Source organism: Citrus sinensis, chromosome 6 (genome assembly GCF_022201045.2).
Source record: "Citrus sinensis cultivar Valencia sweet orange chromosome 6, DVS_A1.0, whole genome shotgun sequence".
Lineage (NCBI taxonomy): Eukaryota > Viridiplantae > Streptophyta > Magnoliopsida > Sapindales > Rutaceae > Citrus > Citrus sinensis.
In genome coordinates, this window is record NC_068561.1 from 8,026,383 (window position 1) to 8,049,491 (window position 23,109).

Consider the following 23,109-nt stretch of genomic DNA (forward strand, 5'->3'; position numbering starts at 1 on the left):
CTATATCTGATCACAAAGAATTGTCGCCTATTTATTGTCAAGCATCACTGTCCATTTGCACCGGCAATTTCTTCGCAAATCAAATTGATGAAGGGCAGAATCTCGCTTCTGAATATATTTTACGCATCATAAATTGTGAAGTGTGGGAATTGACATTAATTCTTGAAAATGCCTAACCGGGAAAATAAATAAATAAATACAAAGTAAACCCAAATAAATAAATAATACCATTTTTCAAACTCCATTTATGTTAAGCCCAATAAATACTTTTAATTAAATCCCAATATCTTCTCTTTTCTTAAGTTCATTTGTCAACCCTCAACTTCTTCAAGTGAAATTTTTGTGAAACTACAAACAGGATAACAAGTTCGATGTTTACCAGTAAAATAATAAGGATCATGAGAGCTGAATGATTAAAGAAACTAAGATCAAAGTTCACCATGATTATCAAGTTTCATCCATTAAAATACTCCGTTTGGCTGTTCAAGACACGTTAACAAATGTTCAAAGATAAATGAATGATAAAGAAATAATCACGAAAATCCGAATACGCAAAATTTCGCCAAAAATTTTCTGAAAAAAGGGTAAAAAAAGTCTAATTGGGTACAAACTAAGTGACTCAATTACTTTCTGTATAGAAGGAAGAAACATCGGTGAACAAAAAATTACAACAAATTCTTCACAAATAATTCCGCAGCACTTTACTAACAGATTCCATACTAGTTAAATTACATTTATGCTGCATTTTTCTGATATCTTCAATGAGATCAAAAAATTAGAGAGAAGAAATATTAATAACCAAAAATAAAAATAAAAAAGAAAAAGAATGCCACCCAGCGATCACTTATACTGTAACCATATCCTCTCCCCTTCTCTGTTCTGCCACATCAGCCAGTCTTTTCCATGTCAACTCTCGCTGCTCCTCAACCTCTTTGGCCCTGGACTCTTTCTCTTCGTACTGATTCTGGCACTCTTCAAACAACTCTGCGTCCATATCCAAGAACATCTTCCGAACATTAACAGTCAGCCCATGAACTGCCTGGTTCCAGTGAGACTGGATATTCTTCTCCAATGCCTCAAAAATGATAGGTAGTATGACATTTCGGTTTTGGGCAATTAAGCTCACAATGTGCTCATTATTCCACAGGAAAAGTGCTCGTTCAGCAACCTGCAATGCAAATTGCCTGAGCAAAAACTTCAAAGTAAAAGCTAGTTCATTACTAAAATGAAAAAGATAAAGCCACGTAAGCTAAAACATTTCTTAAATGCTGATAAATACAAAATACATTCTTATTCAGCAAGTATCTGATCCCTAAACACTTCAAGATGTGACTATATGGGAACAAAAGCATCAAACTTTCCTCATCCACAAAAACTGACTCAAAATGCATAAGACATAATTTTGCTTAAAGATGATATAAAAAAATGAGTACTGAGCTATTTTTTGTCGCAAGAACTGAGTCGGGTAGATCCAACACATAATTTCACTCAACGGCAACACAGCAATATACAAAAGATTCATCAGGGAACTATTTGATTTTGTATATTTAATTTCTCTTAGAAATAAAGACAAACAAATTCAGAAACTACACCATGAAAAACATTATAGTGACTGATGCCACAGAAAACATCAAACCTAACCATTGACATTCGTGAAGTTACCTATTACATTATTTAATGGATATACACTGCAAGGAAAATTCCCAGTTCCGGCCCAAACGAACAACAATTTGAAAATTAAAATAAGATGCACCAGTGATTCAGGTAAATTTTGGTCACACCAAAAAGATCCATCCAGTTATCCAGACTTGAAAAAAGGAAAAAAGTAAAGAACAGAGAGATAAATAAGGACTATAAAGGTAAAATTGAAGCTAAAGACCATAATCAGAAAATTTTCAGATAGACCATCATGGCAAGCAAGCACATTGAAAAAATGAAGCAGAAGAGGATGCCAAAAATATATAAGCATTCACAGGACAAATATTTGTACAGACAAAGCAGCAATTCATCCATACTCAAAGCAGGAAAAGTCAAGCAAAATATCTCTACAAAATGCGAAATGGGAGAACTTGGAACTTCCAAAAGCAAATGGGAAAGACAAAAAAGAGGAAAGGATTTATGAATACACCAACAAAGAGTAAAATCTCTAACCTGGAGTCACTACAAGATAAGAAAAACAAGAGAATATGAAGAGTAAAAGAATTATCTGTAAAATACCTAAAGCAGGTGAGATAATTGAGCTCAAACTGAGAATAAAGATGCAGTGAGGAAATAGATGCATAAATAACAATTCTACGGTGTTAAATTAGAATGCCAATTAATAGAGTAATGTTCATAAACCATCCACACTAGTGGCAGATTAATAGCTAACACGTTTTGAAATTTTAGGTCCAACTCATTATATGACATGTCACAATATTATGCTCTGTCTACAGAATGAAAGATAATTCAAAATTGATTCTAACCCATCAATTACAAATCAACAACTAGGATTATCTAGAACCAGTAACAGATAGGAGAAGACTAACAAAACTAGCATGAAATACAAGTATCTGTCACCCCATATCTCCACTGATTTCACTCTAAGATGAATTGATCAAGAATTATAATCACTTCAAAGGCAACTAGAAGGAACGAATAGGTGAGGATGGCAAAGCAAATAAGAAAGAAATTTTCCCACAGTAGGAAGAGTAAAAGAAGCATTGTTGTCCACCAGTTCAGATAAAATGCGACTCAAAAAGCAAGGCACCAACAACACCAAAAAGCAAAGAAGTAAAATAGGTTATTCAGCAAACTAAAAAATGATTTGATAATCAACCTAATTATACATGTAGAGCGCCAGGAGGAAAACCAGTGAAGCGTTAATTTAAAATAATAAAATCACAAAGTGCAGGAACAAAGAAAAGAAAAGGTTCATGTTATGAATGATAGATCATTGGTCACAATCAAGGCAATAAATATTTGACACAATCCATAACCCTGTTGGTACTAGCAGCTATATATATAGGGAAATTATCTGCGAACCACTTGTTAAATGTCAAAAGTACATGTAACCACCAAAGATTTCTGACAATATCACTACACTATCTCTAGTTTTCAATTTCAGTTGCCACATTAAAATCTGTTAAAGAATCTTTATGAAAAGACCACTTTAGCCCTAAGAGTTATCCCTTAAATTAAAAACAAAATCAAATTTATTAATTTACAAAAAAGTACCCGACTTTAACATTTCCAATCCAAATAACAAAATACAACATGATCGAACAAAAAAAAACATGCCCTAAATCTAAACGACAACTAGTCAATAAATCATGTTCCACTTTTCAACAGCTGATTTCAGCCACACACTAACTCTTCATTTAAGAGTAACAATGGCAGGGACAATGATGACCCAAATTTCGCCACGACTGCATTTTGGATTATCAGACTTCAGTAAAAGGGAATGGGTTTGTGGAGAATTGAGAGAAGGAGGAGGTGATATTGAAGCCACTGTCGTGTCCATCATGTTTTTCAGTTAGACAAGGTTCTTTGCTTCTTCTTTTTTAAATATAAATTTATGGTCTTTAAATAAGTTATTACGGGGGCACGGATCTGATGATTCATGACTATTGCTTATAGCAAATTTTCTAATGTGAACAAGCTGCTTCAAAATTCAAAGTTGATCCAATTCATAATATAGTTTTACATATTTCTCATAAAAATAGTAAAAAGAAAAAATTCTTGTCTTTACTCTCTTATAAGCATTAAATTGAAATATGCAAATGGTTTGGTAAAATTAAAGTTTCACCCTTTGACATCAGCACACTTCAACGAAGTTAACATAAAAAAAGGCTGGTTGATACATGTTGCAAACTAGTGCTGATGCAAAGCTGTTACTTGGTGGCTACATGTACTTTCGATATTTAATAGGTGGTATGCAGATAATTTCCCATATATTATAAGGAAAGATGCAATTTAAAGTGAAAGATTGAGGTAAAGTATAATTACACAAAGAGAGATGAAAATAATACAGAAACAACAGCTATGAAAAATCTGCATGACAGAAAGCAGGAAAAGAAATAAGATATGAAAATTCCAAGACGAAACAAATGGGATAAATCAACAATTTCCCTTCGTCAGAAACAAACTACAACAGCATAATATACTTAAAACAGTGAATACTAACAGAACTAGCACCACTATATTTTTATCCAAAGCAACACCTAGTAGTAATAGCACACTAGTTCGTCTCCCATCCATACTAGTCCCAAATTAATAGCTGCCACAGTTCTATAAATTCATTAACAGATATAAGCTTCTCCAAGAGATCTCTAAAAACTCCCTAAAAATAGCTCAGCAACCTACCTCGCTAGCTAGGTACCTGATTGGCGAGGGATTACACTATAGTGTACACGTCATATTACATTCATCAGCAATTTAAGAACTACAGTCAAGGATCTGAGTAAGGCAAGTAAAACTAAATGTACCAAGGAAAACGATTTTCCAAAGAGAAGAGACCTGAACTAAGGTGTTGTTCTCCAAATTCTAACACAACATCACTCAAACCCAAACAAAGCATGCAACAACACCATAAAGAAGCTTAAATTTGTAATTCAGAATATTAAAATGAAAATGAGCCAATTGACATCCCATTATCATTAATTTCAGCGATTGAATACATTTCATAGACCCCGTAACCTTCATTTGGCATACATGAGTAAATATACATTTCAACACACAACAGGGTGATTGAGGAAAAGTCAATAAAAGCAAAATAATATGCATATGTACACCTAATCTTTGTCCCAAGTCAACAGCATAGCAGTATTAGCATAGATTTTGACAACTGGCAGCCTAATGAAATATTATTTAGCAAAATTCCAATGCAAAAAGGAATCTTGAAAGATTATAACTGATTTCAGACCAAAAATATCCAAATTCAAAATCATGGCGAAGCACATATAAAAAATAAAGTTTTAAAATTTTAGATTATTCCCAAACCTGAAAATGAGAGCTATTGAGGCAACGGGCAATCTGTCTAAAAAGAGGAACCATGCAGCGCTGAAACTCAGCACCCTGCGTTGCTTCTAGCACTTCTTCAAGTTCTCCAAGGAAGAGAACTTCCTTTTGACAATTAGTCAAAGGCCAGTACTTTAACAACCCCCTAATGACTGTATCAGCCAGCTTGTAATCCTTTTCAACAAACTGCGTAATGCAATAAGAAAGCTGCTGATGATACATAGCAACAGGTTTCGGCTTATGTAGCGGTAATAGCGCTCGAACAAGAAATAACTTATGCTCCTCTTTCATCGGCAATGCAAATCCATTGATTATACTCCCAAGGATCTCCAGAAGTTCACCAATCCCACTGTGCCTCTCAGTCTCATATATAAACCGATAGAATATATTATTAATTGCCTTTCTAATAAAGGGCCTATGCACCATGAACTTGCCATAAATCCGATGCAGAATCGTTTTCAAATACTCTCTTTCTCTGGGGTCCTCAGAATCAAACAAATCAAGCAATTTCAACACAAATGAATGATCAATATACCGCTTGGCAATCTTCGTATCTGTATCTGAAGACACTACATATCTCAAAAGCAACTCATAAACAAGCTGCAAATGAGGCCAAGATGGTTCCAAGTAGGGATCATCTTCTTCAGGGTCAACAACTTCTTGGCCAGTATTCTCATGAGAAGCCGGAGGCAAACAGCGAAAAATGTTAATGGAAATCATTTTAATCATCTCCTCTTGACAATTCTCAGTAATTTTGGCGGACCCAGATTGAATAAAATCAACAAGCTCCAGTAACGTCTGTCTCTTAATCTCCTTTTCGCGAACACTTTTCATAGAGTCATTAAAGTCCAGCTGAAAGCAACAAACTTGCAGCTTTCGCAGGAACAAATTCTGGCGCTCAGATACGGGCACGTCTCGAAACAGCGGCAGCGGTTCAATACTAAACATAGGCGGCGGAGTGGCCACCACCGAAGCGGGGCTACCACTATTGGGGCTGGGCAGCCCCGGCCCGGCCCGAGAAGAGTGATTTACTACTACATTAGCGATAGGGTTTCGTTGGGGGAAGCCGTAAAGAGATTGATCATTAGGATCCGATTTAGAGGGCTTACGCCCTTTCATGATTTTCTTAAACATTGAAGTATGAACAAAACCCTAATTTTAAAAACTAGTAGCGACAACACCTGACCGCTGAATAGTGATTTTGATTGTAATTGGCTGGTAAAAATGAGCTTTGATGGATTAGTGAGCATGGAAAAATAATAATAATAATAAGAAGAAGAAGAAATAATAATAATAATAATAATGATAATAATAATAAAAGAAAGAGACGAAGCAAAGGAATTGAATGAGATTTTGATTCTGTCAAATTGGAGCGGATCTGAGAAAGAAATCAGAGAAGAATTGTACCGGTTTTTGCATAAATGTAACCGTTGATTGATCGGAATAGGAACTCATCTGCGGTCAGATCAACGGAATATCGGTCAGCTGATCTGACGGAGATGATTAATCCGATGGCAGAGAAAGAGAGACGAATACTGTCGACAGAAAAAAAAACACGATAAATTTGAAGAGAGGAGAAAGGGAGAGTCCAAAGTTGGGGATAATTAACGAGTTAAAAAAAAGCTTAAAAAAAGAATAAATGCATTTTCAATTTTTCGCTTTCATTATCATTTCTTCTTTTCTCGTAATTAATTTACAATTACTAAAAAAGAGAGATTGGGTTGGGTGTGAATGAATGAGAATTTTTTTTTTTTGGGATAAATGATGCCTCTTACGAAACACGCTTCTGATTTATTTTTTCACTTATTTGTAAAACACGTGGCTTTTGACTGAAGAATCGGCAACACCAGGACCCACTGTAGTTATTTAGATAGAAACAAAATTTTGGATCATACTCTTGTTATTACCATTTTCATGTTCGTGTTTTATACTTATTCCTAAATATTTTTGACATGGAGGAGCTAAATCCATAAAAAATTTTCAATACTCCGGAAGTCTATTGATTTACCCTATTGATCAACATCACTCTAGGTCGAGTTTTGAATCCTTTCCTAATAATCTTCTACTCCTGAACGAATTGGATGAGTGTTGTGGTGTAGCTTTAAAGACACTCTCAAGTTCGTCTATTACCTTATTGATCAACCTCACTATAGGTTGAGTTTTGAATCCTTTCCTAATATTCTTCTACTTCTAAACGAATTGGATGAATGTTGTGGTGTAGATTTAAAGACACTTTAAAGTTCATGATTGTAATGAGAGCTTAAGGGAATTATTAATTTGTTAATTTTACAATTTGGTTAACTAGTGTTTTCTGAGTCTCTGTATTTCTAAAAGATATGAAAGTCTGCAAAGATTAAAAAAAAAATTATTTCTCACTCCTTTGAACTGTTATTTGTAGATCTACGCTCAGAGGTTGATGGGAGATTAGGTCATTCAGGACCTAACCTCATTCATTCATTTTCAAGGATTAAGCGAGTCCCTTCATTTTTTTTTGTACCGCGATTGTATGAAGATTATTATTTGGAGTTCAACACTTGCACTTGATGCTTTTAATGAGTCATGTATATAAAATTGATTTTTCCCAATTATTTTTTAGAGTCTCGAACCTCCTTATTTTATTAATTCATTACGTGTGATAATTTAAGTGATTCACATAATTATAACTTGCATATGTTAGACTTCAATTGCTAGAGTACCTTTCTTATTGACACATGGCATGGTGTAGATAGTAAAATATCTTCATTGTGATCTACTGAATATCATCCCTCAAAGTCATGGTCAAACAACGAGCATGATTCACTGTCAATGGTTATGCCAAACTCTCTTCCTAATCTTCTTCTTTCAGAACTATTAACTATTATTGACTTTAGCTTTTGCACCACAGTTAAGCCTATTGGATGCTATGGAGTTACAGCACAATCATTATGATTGAGAAATTTTATCATAGACCTAAAAATTGTTGATTCTATAGAAAGGCCATAAAAAATCTGTTGTGCCAATCTCACTACAATATTCTTTTCAAAGAATAATAAGAGTGGGAGCCATAGCAAACATATTGATGTAAAGTATTGTTAGAGATCATATCAAGAAGTGTGAAGTAACTATTGAGTATATAAATATTGAGCTTATTATGCTTGCAGACTCCATGAAAAGGGTTGCCTACCAAATTGAATAATAGTCATGTTGAACATATGGGGCTTCCTGAATAAATTAATGTTTGTTTGCTACATTCATCTATGATTATGTATATACAACTTTTAACAAAATTAATTTTGTGCACATAAAGTTTGTCGTATTTATTTATTGAGACTATTTTTGTTTGGACCCTGAATGGCTTATATGAAGTTCATTCATGCAGTATTGAAGATATTCAAATAAGAAGAATCCTATACTTATGATAGATGGAAGGAAATGTTGGTTAAAATAAGCATAACCACCATGATTCATGTATATTAAAATTTCTATTTGAATAAATAATGTATCATTATCATTTAGTTTGAGTAGCTACTATGGCAATAAAAACAAAATTTAATTTATCTCATAAGATAAAATTATGTGAGCCAAGTGGGAGAATGTCACATGTATTTTCTTGATATGGTCATGAATATGTTACATGCATTACCATTAAATTAATATATGTACTAATTTCAAAATACGTTTTACATGCATGGTTATTTTATAGGCTATCCAGCAAATTCTAAGGGCTATAAGTTTATTTTCCATCACAGATTATAAGGATTGTTGAAGCCATAAATGTAAAATTTCATGAAGAACTCAAACTGAATAGAAATGAATTTTTTAGAAATATTGAATTTCAAGGAATTAAAGAATTTGTTGGTGTATTTCCTACGAAAATAATTAAGGAACAACCAATGAAGTTCGACCACTTCATGAAGATTCTATCACTCAAACTTCACAAAATAAAAGTGTAATAATAGGATTAAGAAAGTCTTTAAGAATAATGAAATTTGCGATTTCTAGTCAATATGAAGTATACCTTCAAGATTTTAAGTTTAATCATGAACTCGATCAAGATCCAACTTCCTTTTCACAAGCCATAGTAGAAAGAATTCTAATTTATAGCATGATGCAATGATAGAAGAAATGAAATTTATGACTAAAAATAAAGTCAAGTATCTCGTTCAATTACCTTATGGCTATTCAATTGTAGGTTGCAAATGGATTTATAAAACCAAAAGAAACCCCTTTGGTAAAATAGAATGATATAAAACTAGATTTTGGTTAAAGGATTCACTAAAAAAGAAGGCATAGATTATCAAGAAACATTTTCTCCGATTTCTAAAGAGGATTCATTTAGAATAATCATGGCTTTACTAGCTTATTTGATTTAGAGATATATCAAATAGATGTAAAAACTATTTTCTTAAATGGGGATCTTGAAAAAGAAGTGTACATAAATTAGCTTCAAGATTTTTGTACTGACAAAGACAATCATTTGGTTTGCAAATTAAATAAATTTATATATGGACTAAAACGAGATTTTCGATAATGGTATTTAGTGTTTTAGAATGTTGTTACTTCATATGGTTTCACATAAAACATTGTTGATTAATGTATATACCTCAAGATCAATGGGAGAAAATTTATTTTTCTTAGTCCTATATGCAAACGACATCTTGCTTGCTTGCAATGACTTTAGTTTGCTGCATGCGAGTGATACTTCGCAAAAATAATTTGTGAGTGCTTAACAAAGAAAATCACATTTAAGAGTCTTGGTGATAGTGGGTCATAGTTGTGTATGAGGTCACATGTCCATGTCAAATAACGCGTAAAGCACGTGGCTCGCGAGTCAAAAAAGAAACAGTAGAAAAGGAAAAAACAAACAGTAATAAGGAAAAAGAAAACATTAATAAAATTATTAAAGACAATAATGCAAACAATAAAACAACAATGAAGTGAAATAAAATAACAGTAAAGTAAAAAGGATATTTACAGGTAGTTGCGACTGTGGCTCACATCTTCCTCTGGTTTTACGTCCAGAAACGGCTTGAACGCCCTCTATGGGTCGAGGATAGGCTTCCTATCCAGTTTTCTTATAAACTGGCAAACAGGGTCGTTTATAGTCAGATTCCCGAGACTATATCGTGCATGCTCTTTCTGGAATAATGGCCATAACTGGAGAATCGCTCCTTGCACATATCCACTGGGATGCGTTTCAAGAGACAAAAGGATATCATCCAATGACTCCTTATTCAAGCCATCCCTAATGAATTGAATCTTATCTGCCCTGTTATCAGACACCATTCCTAAAGAACATGGGTTTTTATTGCAACTCATTCTGGCACACTTATGACAAGCAACAGAAATTCTTCGAGCTCGTCATTTTCTTGCATAATTTCCTTTACCACAACCAGGCATGTATGCAATAAATTTTGGAGGTAACTCACCTGCCGATCGTACTTTAGCCTCGATTAACCAACGGATGTCAGCAGGTATGTTATTCCTCATGAGTAATCGCATGCGTTCGGACCGAGCTTTATAGATCGTAAGGAGGGCATTCTGAGGAAATGAAGGGAATCGCTTGTGAAGCTGCGCTAGAATCTCGTTTCTGTCCATACCTTCGCCTCAGAATATCAATTATTATGGCAAACTGAAGTAACCGACTTGATTGTCATGGAGTACCGTTATCCGCCACTTCACCGGGGTAACAAACTAAAGCACACAAATAGAAAAACAAATTAAAACACACAATTAAAATCGTCCTCTTATTGAATTTACCTCAAGCTCCAACTGGATGTCGTAAACACTTCTCTCAATGTCTCTGAGTTGGCGTTCTAAACCCTCAACATAGGCTACTAACTCTGGTGGTTGTAGAGCCCAAATGCGTTGTGTTTTACAAAATTGAATCTGCCTTTTGAGATGAGTTTTGACACGTTGAAGTGGTTTAAGAATGTTCAGGAGGAACGGTCTAAGTATGAGACTCATGATTAAAAATGATAAGAGAAAATTAATGGTAAAATAAACACACTTATGCAAAAATAATTTCAATTAGCAAAAGAATAATAATAAAAAGAAAGAAAGAAAAATCAAATCAACGAAAAGAAAAAGAAATAAAATCAAATTTGATGGGTCACTCAAATTTATTTCGGTGTCTTCGTCATGTGGTTGGTACTCTAGATATGGCTTTAATCTTTGACCATTAACTTTAAACGTGACACCGTTCTTTGGGTCCTTAATTTCAATTGCCCCATGTGGAAAAACAGTATGAACAATAAAGGGACCAGACCAACGAGAGCGTAACTTACCTGGGAATAGGTGCAAGCGAGAATTGAATAAAAGCACTTTCTGACCTGGAGTGAACGATTTTCTCATAATTTGCTTATCATGGAAGACTTTCATTCGTTGCTTGTAAATCTTGGCATTTTCGTATGCATCATTGCGAATTTCTTCAAGTTCTGCCAGCTGTAATCTTCTTTCTGAGCTGGCTTGCTGCATGTCAAAGTTGAATTTCTTGATGGCCCAATACGCACGATGCTCGAGTTCCACAGGTAGGTGGCAAGCTTTTCCATACACTAGCCTGTAGGGTGACATCCCAATCGGGGTCTTGAAAGCCGTTCTATATGCCCATAAGGCATCATCAAGTCTTAATGACCAATCTTTTCTGTCCGGCCTCACCGTCTTTTCTAATATGTGCTTTATTTCTCGATTGGAGATCTCAACTTGGCCACTGGTTTGCGGATGATACGGGGTCGCCACTTTGTGTGTGATTGAATACTTTGTCAAAAGAGCTTTGAATGCTTTGTTACAAAAGTGGGCACCACCATCACTGATTATTGCTCGAGGGAATCCAAAGCGTGAGACAATATTACTTTTCAAAAATCCTATCACCACCTTGTGATCATTGGTTCTACATGGAATTGCTTCTACCCATTTTGATACGTAGTCAACAGTAACCAATATGTATTGATGGCCGAAAGATGGGGGAAAGGGTCCCATGAAGTCGATACCCCATACGTCAAAAATTTCAACCACTAAAATTGGATTTAATGGCATCATATTCCTTCGCGTAATGCTCCCCATTCATTGACTCCTATCACATGAAGAACAGAAAGTGTAAGCGTCTTGAAATATAGTTGGCCAATAGAAACCACATTGTAAAACTTTAGTTGCTGTTTTCTTAGCACTGAAATGACCTCCATAAGCTTGTTCATGGCAGAATGAAAGGATATTCAGAATTTCATTTTCTGGGACACATCGTCTAACAATTTGATCAGCACAATACTTGAACAAATACGGGTCATCCCAAAAGAAATTCTTTATCTTTGCAAAGAATTTAGCCTTGTCTTGCTTGGTCCAATGCTCTGGAAGTTTACCTGTAACAAGATAATTAACTATATCAGCATACCAAGGTAATACTTCCACACTCATTAATTGTTCATCTGGAAATGACTCATTTAATGGTAATGGCTCTGTAATTGTGTCAAAATGGAGACGAGAGAGGTGGTCCACCACAACATTTTCTGTCCCTTTCTTATCTTTGAATTCCAAGTCAAATTCCTGCAAAAGTAACACCCAACGAATTAGTCTAGCTTTTGCATCTTTCTTTGTGAGAAGATATTTAAAAGCAGCATGATCTGTGAATATAATTATTTTACAACCAATGAGATATGATCGAAATTTTTCCAATGCAAACACTACTGCTAGCATTTCTTTTTCAGTAGTTGAATAGTTCAACTGTGCATCATTTAATGTCATACTAGCATAGTAAATAACGTGGGGAATTCGATCAACTCTTTGTCCTAATACTGCTCCTACTGCATAATCAGATGCATCACACATTAGCTCAAATGGTAAGCTCCAGTTTGGGGGCTAAATGATGGGTGATGATGTTAACAACTGCTTTAGTTTTTCAAATGCCACAAGACATGAATCATTAAAGACAAAAGGTGCATCCTTAGCAAGTAAATTGCATAAGGGTCTAGAAACTTTGCTAAAATCTTTAATGAAACGTCTATAGAAACCAGTATGCCCAAGGAAAGATCTTACTTCTCTGACTCTTTTGGGTGGAGGAAGATTAGAAATGAGATCCACCTTGGCTTTGTCAACCTCAATACCTTTGCTCGAAATGATGTGACCGAGAACAATACCTTGTTTTACCATAAAATGACACTTCTCCCAATTTAAGATCAAGTTCTTCTCAATACATCTCTGCAGAACTAGTGTTAGATGATGTAAACATTGATCAAACGAGTCACCAAAGACAGAAAAATCATCCATAAAGACTTCAAGGAATCGTTCAACCATATCAGAAAAAATGCTCAACATGCATCGTTGAAATGTAGCAGGTGCATTACATAATCCAAATGGCATTCTCCTATATGCAAATGTGCCAAAAAGACAAGTGAAAGTAGTTTTCTCTTGATCTTTTGGTGCTATGGGAATCTGATTGTATCCTGAGTAGCCATCTAGAAAGCAATAAAATTCATGGCCTACTAATCTATCAAGCATTTGATCGATAAATGGTAAAGGAAAATGGTCTTTACGCATGACAGAATTCAACTTCCTATAATCAATGCATACACGCCATCCTGTAGTTACTTTAGTGGGTATCAATTCATTATCGGCATTGGTAACTACAGTGACTCCTGACTTTTTGGGGACAACTTGCACAAGACTGACCCATGAACTATCATAAATGGGGTAAATGATACCTGCGTCTAATAGCTTAAGGACTTCTGTTCTAACAACTTCTTTCATGCTAGGATTTAACCGACGTTGCATCTCCCTAGTAGTTTTAGCATTTTCATCAAGGTGAATGTAATGCATGCAGTCTACTGGATTTATACCTTTTATGTCTGCTATGGTCCATCCTAATGCTCCTTTGTGCTCTTTTAAAACATCCAACAACTTACCTTTTTGTTCGTCATTTAGGGATGATGAGATGATTACTGGTAGAGTACTTTCTTCTCCCAAAAACGCATATTCCAAAGTGTTGGGCAATGATTTGAGCTCGAGTTTCGGTGGTGGTTCTGATGATGGAAGAGTTGCTTCTCTGATGGTGCTAGTTGCTTAACTCTTGACTTCCATTTATTAGTGTCCATAGATGGTTTTGAGTCAAGTAGGGCGTTGACCTCATCGACCGATCTGTCAATATCAAAATCCAAACCAAAGTGAGTTAAACATGTTTGTAAAGGATCATCACTAAGGTTTGAAACAAAAGTATTATCAACTAATGCTTCTATTAAATCCACATCAACAATTCCATCATCTGCATTGTGAGGTTGTTTGGCAATGTTGAAGATGTTCAGCTCTATAGTCATGTTGCCGAAGGACAACTGTATATTTCCAGTCCTGCATTGAATGTGAGCATCCGCAGTTGCCAAGAAAGGTCGGCCTAGAATAAAGGGGATGTGCTTCCTCGAATCCTGTATTGGTTGAGTGTCAATTACAATGAAATCAACAGGAAAATAAAACTTGTCTACCTGGATAAGCACGTCCTCCACAATACCACGAGGTATTTTCGTAGACCGATCTGCAAGCTGTAACACCACTGGAGTTGGGTGTAATTCTCTCAGTCCAAGTTTCACGAATACAGAGTAAGGCAAAAGATTTACACTAGCTCTAAATCCAACAAAGCATTCTCAATTGTGTGGTTCCCTATACTATATGAGATAGTGGGGGAGCCTGGGTCTTTGCATTTTAAAGGAATTTTATGTTGGAGTATAGAACTAACGTTTTCTATTAAAAATGCCTTCTTTTGCACATGCATATTTCTCTTTTTAGTACAAAGGTCTTTAAGAAACTTGGCATAAGATGGAACTTGTTTAATAGCATCAAGTAAAGAGATGTTAACATTTACCTGTTCGAAGATTTCAAGAATCTCACCTGTGGATTTTTCTTTTTTTCCTTTAGCTAACCTCTGAGGAAATGGAGCTTTGGGAACATATTCCCGTGGGTTGGTTTCTTCTTTCTCCTCCGGTGATGAGTCCTCAACATTCACAGGTACAATTTGATTTTCTTTTGTCACATGCATCTCCACTTTGTTGTCGACTTCTTTTTCTTTTCGCAAGGTCATGACTGCTTTGACCTCTCTATGCTGTTGTGGTGAACTGGTACTTGCTTCATGTACTCCTTTAGGATTAGGCACTGGTTGACTTGGAAATTTACCTTTCTCAACGGTCATTGCCAAGGTCTAAACTGAAGAAGCAAGTTGTCCCACCATCTTCTTAAGGCTTGAAACTGATTGGGCTTGTGAGTTGAAGCTTGCTCTCAACTCATTTCGTAGTCCATCAATGGTGCGGTTCTGTTGCTCAATCATAGAGTGAGTAAGATTCTTGAGATTCTGGAATGAATCCTCCCATGGTCTGGGTTGAGAGTAGTTCTGGTTCTGATTGTATGGTCTAAATAGGGGCTGAGAGGCTTGAGGAATTTGAGGAATTGGTTGGTGGAGCTAGAGTTGCTGGTCCATTCTGTTGGAGTCCTTGAGACCATGAAAAATTGTGGTGGTCTCTCCAACCAGGGTTATATGTGTTGGAGTATGGGTTATAATTCGATGGTTTTCTCATTACACCTATGGCATTGGCTTGATCTGAGTATGAGTCATGGTCATGTGGCTCTGTTGATTTAGCAGTTGATAACGATGCTATTTGTCGAGCAAGACCTTCAACCATCTCCTTAACTTCTTTGATTCCCGAAGTTGATTCGCCAATTTGAACCTCATTCACTCCTTTAATTCTTCTAGTATTCCTGAGTGATCGACTCCGTTGTTGGGAATTATCCGCTTGTCTCTGGAAGAATTCTCAAATTTCTGATGCACTTTTTGACATTAACTCTCCTCCACTTGTTGCCATTAGCCATTCTTGCACATTCGGCAATAATCCCTCCAAAAAGTATTGGCATTGGTGCCATTTCTCGTACCCATGATGTGGACACTTCAAGAGTAGCCCATTGAATCGCTCCCATGTTTCGAAAAATTGCTCGTCCTCTCTCTGGGTAAACTCCGAGATTTCCCTGCGAATAGCATTGGTTTTATGCACTGGGAAATATTTATTCAAAAATTTAGTTACCATTTGTTCCCATAATGAAATGCTATTGGCAGGCAATGTATTAAGCCATGAACGAGCTCTATCCTTTAAAGAAAATGGGAATAATCTGAGTTTAACATCATCGTCTGAAAAATTTTCATATTTAAAAGTTTGACAAATGGCATGAAAATCATTCAGATGATTATATGGGTCCTCATTTTCTAGGCCATAAAATTTGGGGAGACAATTTAGCACACTAGGTTTTAATTCAAAGCTCCTAGCAACTACATTTGGGTATCTTATACATGATGTGCTCAAATTTGCTAAAGGACTGAAATAATCTTTAAATGGCCTCTCATGTGGTAGCAAATCCATTCCAAATTTATTTTTTACTTGTTTGTGTGTGCGAAGTGTTTTCTCAAGTTCAAGGTCTATACGTTCAAGATTGGGTAATAATGACCTTCGACCATGCATGCAAAACAAATAAAATAAAAATAAAGATGGGAACAAAACAAATAAAAATAAAGAAGAGGGAGAAATTACGATACTAACCTTATTGCGCTATTACAACCTTTCTATAAAAATACACAAAAATAAATACGTGAAATAAATCAACTAAAAATAAATTAATAAGATAACTAAAAAAAATTACAAAGAAAAATAAATTGAAAATGAAATTACAGAATTTTAAAGAAGAGAAAAAGAAAAAAAATACTAACCTTTAAATGTAGATTCACTTTTTTTTCTTTTTTTTTAATAAAAATAAAAAATACAAGAAAACAAATAAAAGAAATTATTCACAAAAATTAATTCTATGAATTAAAAGTACTTACCTCCCCGGCAACGGCGCCAAAAACTTGTTGTGCAAATTTTAATGTACTCGCAAGCGCACGAATCTATTGTAGTATAGACTAATGGTGACGAGTGTCGATCCCACGAGGAGGCGGATTTTAATTATATCTAGAATTAATTTTGTAAATGGGTGGTTGGAATTGTGGTGGAAGTGATTTAAATTATCCTAAATTGGAATTGAAATGGCAATAATAAATTCTAAAATTGGAATTGTAATGGCGAGAATAAATTGAAGCGAAATCTATTGAAATGACGTACTTGGGTATCTGGATCCGTATCAACATGCATCATGGGCTAAATAATCCGTATTAATGCCAATTAAATCATGAGGGGGGAATCGACACCTCATGAACCACGCTCTAATCAATATGGTGCTAAGGGTTTATCGTGCCAAATAATAATAACCTTGTACTAGAGGGCTGGTGAAACCAAGGCGGTACTAGACAAGAATATTATTATTTGTCGATGAGAAGTCAAAATATCCACAAAAACTAGAGGGGAAGAGAAAATAAATTTACCAAATTAAGCCCATGACACATGTTGAGACTTCACCTTCAACCCAAGCTTGAAAGAAAATTAGCCACTCATAATTGAACTAGGGGCAAAATGAGAATTTATTAAAATACGAAGAAAATACAAGATGGAGAGGGAATTACAGAAAACAGAGTCCAAAAATGGATTCAGAGCTATCAAATTAGGGGGGGGAGACCCCCTTTTTATAGATACAAGGAGTAAATTATGGCCATCGGATTAAAAATAGTTTGGACGCTCAAGATTGCGCCACGTCATCAGTCAACAGTCTACGGTTTGACCACGTGGATGAACAGTAACACGGTTTGACCCAGATGAACAGTAACGCGGTTTGGTTGAAAATAATCCTGTGTGATGCATTCACCGTACGCGAAATTTTTCGTCCACTAATATGCTGCCACGTCACCATTAACAGTACATAAGAATTTTAGTCCAACAGGATCGTGACACCTCATCAGTCAATGCCACATCATCGGTCAATGCCACGTCATCGATCCATCTATGTGAACAGTAACGTATACAGTACCGTATACATGAATAGTATTGTATATGTGAATAGTGCCATTTTTTCTTTTATACTCCTCCTAAGGTTTTCGACCGTCCTGAGTTTAAAAGTGATGTCCGTTTTGCCGTCTGATCTTTCCTTTATTGTGAAATGACTATAATGCCCCTAAAATACATAAATTACTTAATTAAAATAAAACACACGTAATTAAATCACAAGAATGTTAAAAACATAAAAGTAAGGGTTGTTAGTAAGACTTGAAATGTAAAATGATGGTTTTCTCCTTTATAAATATGCATTTTCTAACACTCAACATAAGCTATAAGAACAATCGGCCAACAATTGTATGTACTACTTAGCAAACTACGTGGACTGATTCCATCAGCCAAAAGAGCAAGACGAAGATTTCTAGACTCAGAAACAAAGTCAGGCCACTTGTCATCCACTGATTTCCAAGTTAGTGAGTCAGTTGAATGATTAAGATTACCATCAATCTTTCTTTCATTTGCGTGCCAAGTTATGTCCTTATAATTTGTGGTGATTGGAACATTTGCCTAAATCTAGAAATAGGTGGAAAATACAATACAACTTTGGCCAAAATTCCTTTCCTATATTTATCCTTGGAACAATTTTTTTTCTTTCATTGAGATACTCCATAAGTAGGACATTTAGAGAGGATTGCATATTCTTTTCTGTATAATATGCAATCATTTGGACATGTATATATTTTCGTATACTGCAAGCCCAAGGTAGACATGATTTTTTTGGCCTTATATATAGAGCTAGGTAATTTATTGTCCTTAGAAAACATGTCACCCAAGAGACTCAATAAATCATTTAAGCTAGAATCAGACCACCCATATTTCCCTTTCAGGTTGTATAACTTGACCAGTGAACTTAACCTAGTATATTTTTCACAACTTGGGTAATTCTAGGTCGCAAGTTCCTTATCTCAATGTTTGTATGCATCATGAATTATGTTTACTGCCTCATCCTAATTAAATTCCATATATGGTGGGTCTATTTGGTCATCTATGTCACTAATTTTCATGTTAGGTTCGTTTTCCCCTTGCCAAGTCCAAATATGTGACTCTCATTGAAACCCTTAAAAATAAGTGATCTTTCACTATCCTAGAAGGATAAAATGCAACATTTCGGCATTTAGTGCAAGGACACCTTATAATATCCAGTATCAGAGTTTTCAAGAGCTAACTCTATAAACATATTCACCCCAACAATATACTCCACATACCTTCTATTATATGGTATCCAATCTTATCCATTTTTCATAACAAATATGATCTTGATACAAAATATCAAAACAAGCATTCAATAACATTCAGCAAACACGCACACATAACTCTTTTTTTATTCACAATATATGTTATTGATCAACTCCTAGTGTTGTGAAAAATTTTAATAAACTCGCAAGCGCACGAATTTAGAAATAGAATAGTGGTAACGAGGTCGAAGCCACAGAGATTGCTATAAATTGAAAAGTCTAATTTAAATCTTAAATTAATATTAATCCTATCCTAATTGAGAAAATTGAGTTTTTAAGAGAAATAAAACTAATTAAACTAAGAAAACAATTAAAGTAAAGAAGAATTCAATAAGACAAAGATTACCAAGGTTTCAGAATCCACCACTATTCAACTAGTAATCATCTAATTATTAATTAATCTCCAATTTTAGAGTGACAAATCGAAATCAATTTATGTCATCTCATGAATATAACAATTAAGCCCAATCAAATTAATCTTGTGTAGTTTTTGTTCTACTTAATAGTATGATATCTAAGCATCGCATGTAAGCATATTGAATAACAAAGAGTCAAAGTTTTCATAAGCACTCTATGTAAATAATTTAATGAAAGACACAGAATCAACGATAATCGTATATCAACTTTATAGATCCAAGCATAGATTTCATCAAGTATTGATCTTAACAATCAATAATGCAGAAAGAATTGGTGAAAAGATTTAATAACATCCCACTAATCATGTGAAACAAGAATCATAAACATTAAAGCACACATGTAAGGAATTAATTAAATGAAAAGACAATTATTTCATTGAATAGGGTTTCATCCTTAACCTTAGTATAAGAAAATTAGCTGGACATACTTCAATTGAGAGCAACAAAAGAAATAAAATTAGCCATGGAAAATTAAAGTGCTGCTACTGCTATTTTCTTCTCTTTCGAATGCTTCCTTCCTCACTTGCTTCCTCTAGCGGCTACTCCTCCCCAAAAGCCAAAGTTCGTTTTCTTTTTATAATCTCCAAAATGGGCCACCGACCCTTTCAGTTCTAAAGCCAAAAGGCTTGGCCTTTTAATTTGTTTTGTTCTCACTCATGTGCTCACTACATGGAATTGTAATCAACCCATTTAATTTGGCTAATATTTCTCATGTCATTTAGCTATTAATTCGGCCAATGGATTTAATTATTTTTTTTAGGACTTTATCACCGCGGCAACGAGCATAAATAATCTTCAACTCTCTCTAGTTTTGATCCCTTTAAGCACAGATTATTCACAATCTTCAATTTATTACCTTGTTCAATAAAATAATATAATTAATTAAAAATAACAAATAAAATAACTAGCAATTGTATAATTAAGGGTAAAATATGTATATATTATATGTTCATCACCTAACATAGTACGTGAAACAAAAAAAAAAACACATCATCAATACACTGGATTGGTTTATATAAATTTAATTTTTTTTCAGCTATTGTATTACATAATTATTCAATTTTGATTCATATTAAATTATAAGAATGGCGTCGAAGGGGAGGTCATCATTCCAAAACTATAATTGTAGAAAGGGTGCTAAGATCCAGCATTACTGAGGACCATCACTTTGAGATTAGTTTTGTGATCATTGGGGGATCTTAGATGGATCCCACAATTGAATAGCTAAACAAGGAAGCCATCCCCAATGATAAAAATAAAGCCCATCAACTCAGATACAGAACCACCAAGTACTATCTAATTAGGGATAAGCTATATGGTCACGGACTCTTAGCCCCCTAGCTTAAATTCATAAGGTATTCTGACATCGACTACACACTTGAAGAAATTCACAGAGGAATGTGTGATGGTCGCAGTGAAACTTAATCTCTGGCATATTAAGGCCCTGAGGGCAGGTTATTACTGGCTCACTATGCGAGTCAACTCTAAAGAGAAAATAAAGAAGTGTGACAAGTGCCAATGGTTCACTAAGTTACATAGACAGCCCTAAGAAAACTTACAGTGCTACATACCTCTTAACTGTTTGTTGTACAGGTCGATATCACTGGTCCCATGCCTATAAAGAATTGGCAAGTGAAATATGCATTCATGGCCATCAACTATTTCGCAAGCGGCTAGGTGTTGAACTTTTAGCCCATATTATTGAGAAGAAAATTGCTGACTTCATTTGGAAGAACATCATGTATCATTTCAAGATCCCTCAGAAGATCATCTCCAACAATAAGACTTGGTTCAACAATTTGAAGTTCCAAGAATTTTGAGCTAATCTAAGATTGCCAATCGACCTCTATAGCTCACTCTCAGTCTAATTGGCAGGTCAATGTGGTCAATAAGACTGTCAAGAATCTCTTGAAAAAGAAGCCGGATGACCAAAATGGATTATAGCCAGAGGAGCTACCAAGCGTCTTATAGACTTAGCGCACTTTGAAAAGCATCTCTAAAGGGAAGACTTTCTTTTCGTTGGTGTATCGAATAGATGTTGTTATCCCCGCTGAAATAAGGGTCCCAACACATAAACTCACTTATTTCTATGAGAGCAAGAATGAAGAACTCTTGGCTGCTGTAGTTGACTTGGCTGAAGAAAAGAGGCTGCTCACCATACTCAAGATCGTTGAGTATCAATAGTAGATCCCAAACCACGGCAATAAATAAGGTTCATCCCCACTCCTCATTGAAAGGGATCTCGTAGTTCGTCTGGTTACCTAATACACCAAAGACCCAGGGGATGGCACCCTTAGTGTGAACTAGGATGGATTCTACAAAATTGAACGAGTGCTCAAATGCAGTGCGTACACACTGCTGCATCTTAATGAAAGGAGATTCAAGCATCCGTTGAATGTTGCTATGCCAAAAGTAGGGAAATTATCCACCGACCACCTATTTTTTCGGGTTTTTTTTTCAAAAATACATAATTCTTTTTTTTTTTTTGCTTAATTCCACCTGAAGCTACATTATTTTGCACCTATCCACTTTCGTCTTCAAACCATTAAGAGAACTAATAGAAATATTGTGTAAATGATTTTTTTTACCCTCAAATGTAAAAGATAAATTATTCACCGACCACTTTTTTTTAATTTTTTCAAAAATACACAATTCTTAATTTTTTTTGGCTGAACTTCACTTGAGAATGGCGTGGTTACAAGATACCAGACATTCTGTTTCTTACGATGAACTAAGAGCATAGACAACCCTAAAAGACACAGACTCTCTTTGGTCACATAGTCTAAAGACAGGGTTTCGTCTATTGTCTTAGAACAAAGAAAGAATGACAGCCTGATCAGCTTTCTAAACCCTAAAGAATCTTAGGATTAAAGAATAGAAATGAAAATTTTAGTTATCCATAGGGTGGAATATTGAAACTTTGAAATGTTATCTAAAAACTGTCATTCTTCTTTATTCAAAATAACTCTCCTTATAAAAAGATAAGGAGAAGAAAAGACAAAAGCTGGTTCAAGATCATTCCAGCTGGCACACAACACACATATTTTACAAAAGTAGGTAGGGCTCACTGGAACAGTAGTGGCCGACAAAAGCAAAGTGCATAATTGCATAAGGACAAACAACTTTAAAAAGTTAAAGCATAAAGCACTTTAGTTAAAGCATAAAGCACTTTATTTTACATTTTTACAACGTGACAAATCTCTTTAAAGAGATATTGACGAGTCTTCGGATGAGGAGGAATATGTCTCGTTAGGATCACGATCAAGGTCTTTGTCTTTTTTGAAGATTTTTTCTGGATGAGAACATCCTAGAACACATGGCCAAGGGAAATATTGACTCTTTGGTGATGAAGGAGCTGGCTGAGGAAAATGATCAGGCTGTGAGGAAAATGGCAGATATGGAGAAGAGGATGATCCAGGGAATTCATATGGTGATAGTGAAGGTACCGGGGTAAAATCTTCATAAGGATCTTGGGAATCTTGGAATAAAAAGTTAGTGTAGTCTGGCTTTTCTTCTTTTATGATGATTCCTCGGTTGTGT

At 35.1% G+C, this 23,109-nt stretch overlaps 1 protein-coding gene and 1 non-coding gene across 3 annotated transcripts; one reads left to right on the forward strand and one right to left on the reverse strand.

The window, feature by feature from the left end:
- Window positions 1-615: 615 nt before the first annotated feature.
- Window positions 616-6,713, reverse strand: LOC102606617 (serine/threonine protein phosphatase 2A 57 kDa regulatory subunit B' beta isoform). Of its 2 annotated transcripts, none has more exons than XM_006491606.4 (2): window positions 4,981-6,702; window positions 616-1,168 (listed from the first exon to the last, which is right to left on the reverse strand). In XM_006491606.4, exons 1-2 carry the CDS (start codon window positions 6,130-6,132, stop codon window positions 845-847), a joined length of 1,476 nt encoding a protein of 491 aa, XP_006491669.1. In that variant the 5' UTR covers window positions 6,133-6,702; the 3' UTR covers window positions 616-844. The 2 variants fall into 2 exon arrangements, with proteins under 2 accessions (XP_006491669.1, XP_024948474.1); XM_025092706.2 differs by having other exon boundaries at window positions 986-1,184; window positions 4,981-6,713.
- A 9,160-nt stretch (window positions 6,714-15,873) lies between these two features.
- Window positions 15,874-15,977, forward strand: LOC127903162 (small nucleolar RNA R71). The gene has a single exon (XR_008055881.1). It is a non-coding gene; the product is annotated as a small nucleolar RNA R71 (small nucleolar RNA).
- The last annotated feature ends 7,132 nt before the right edge of the window (window positions 15,978-23,109 follow it).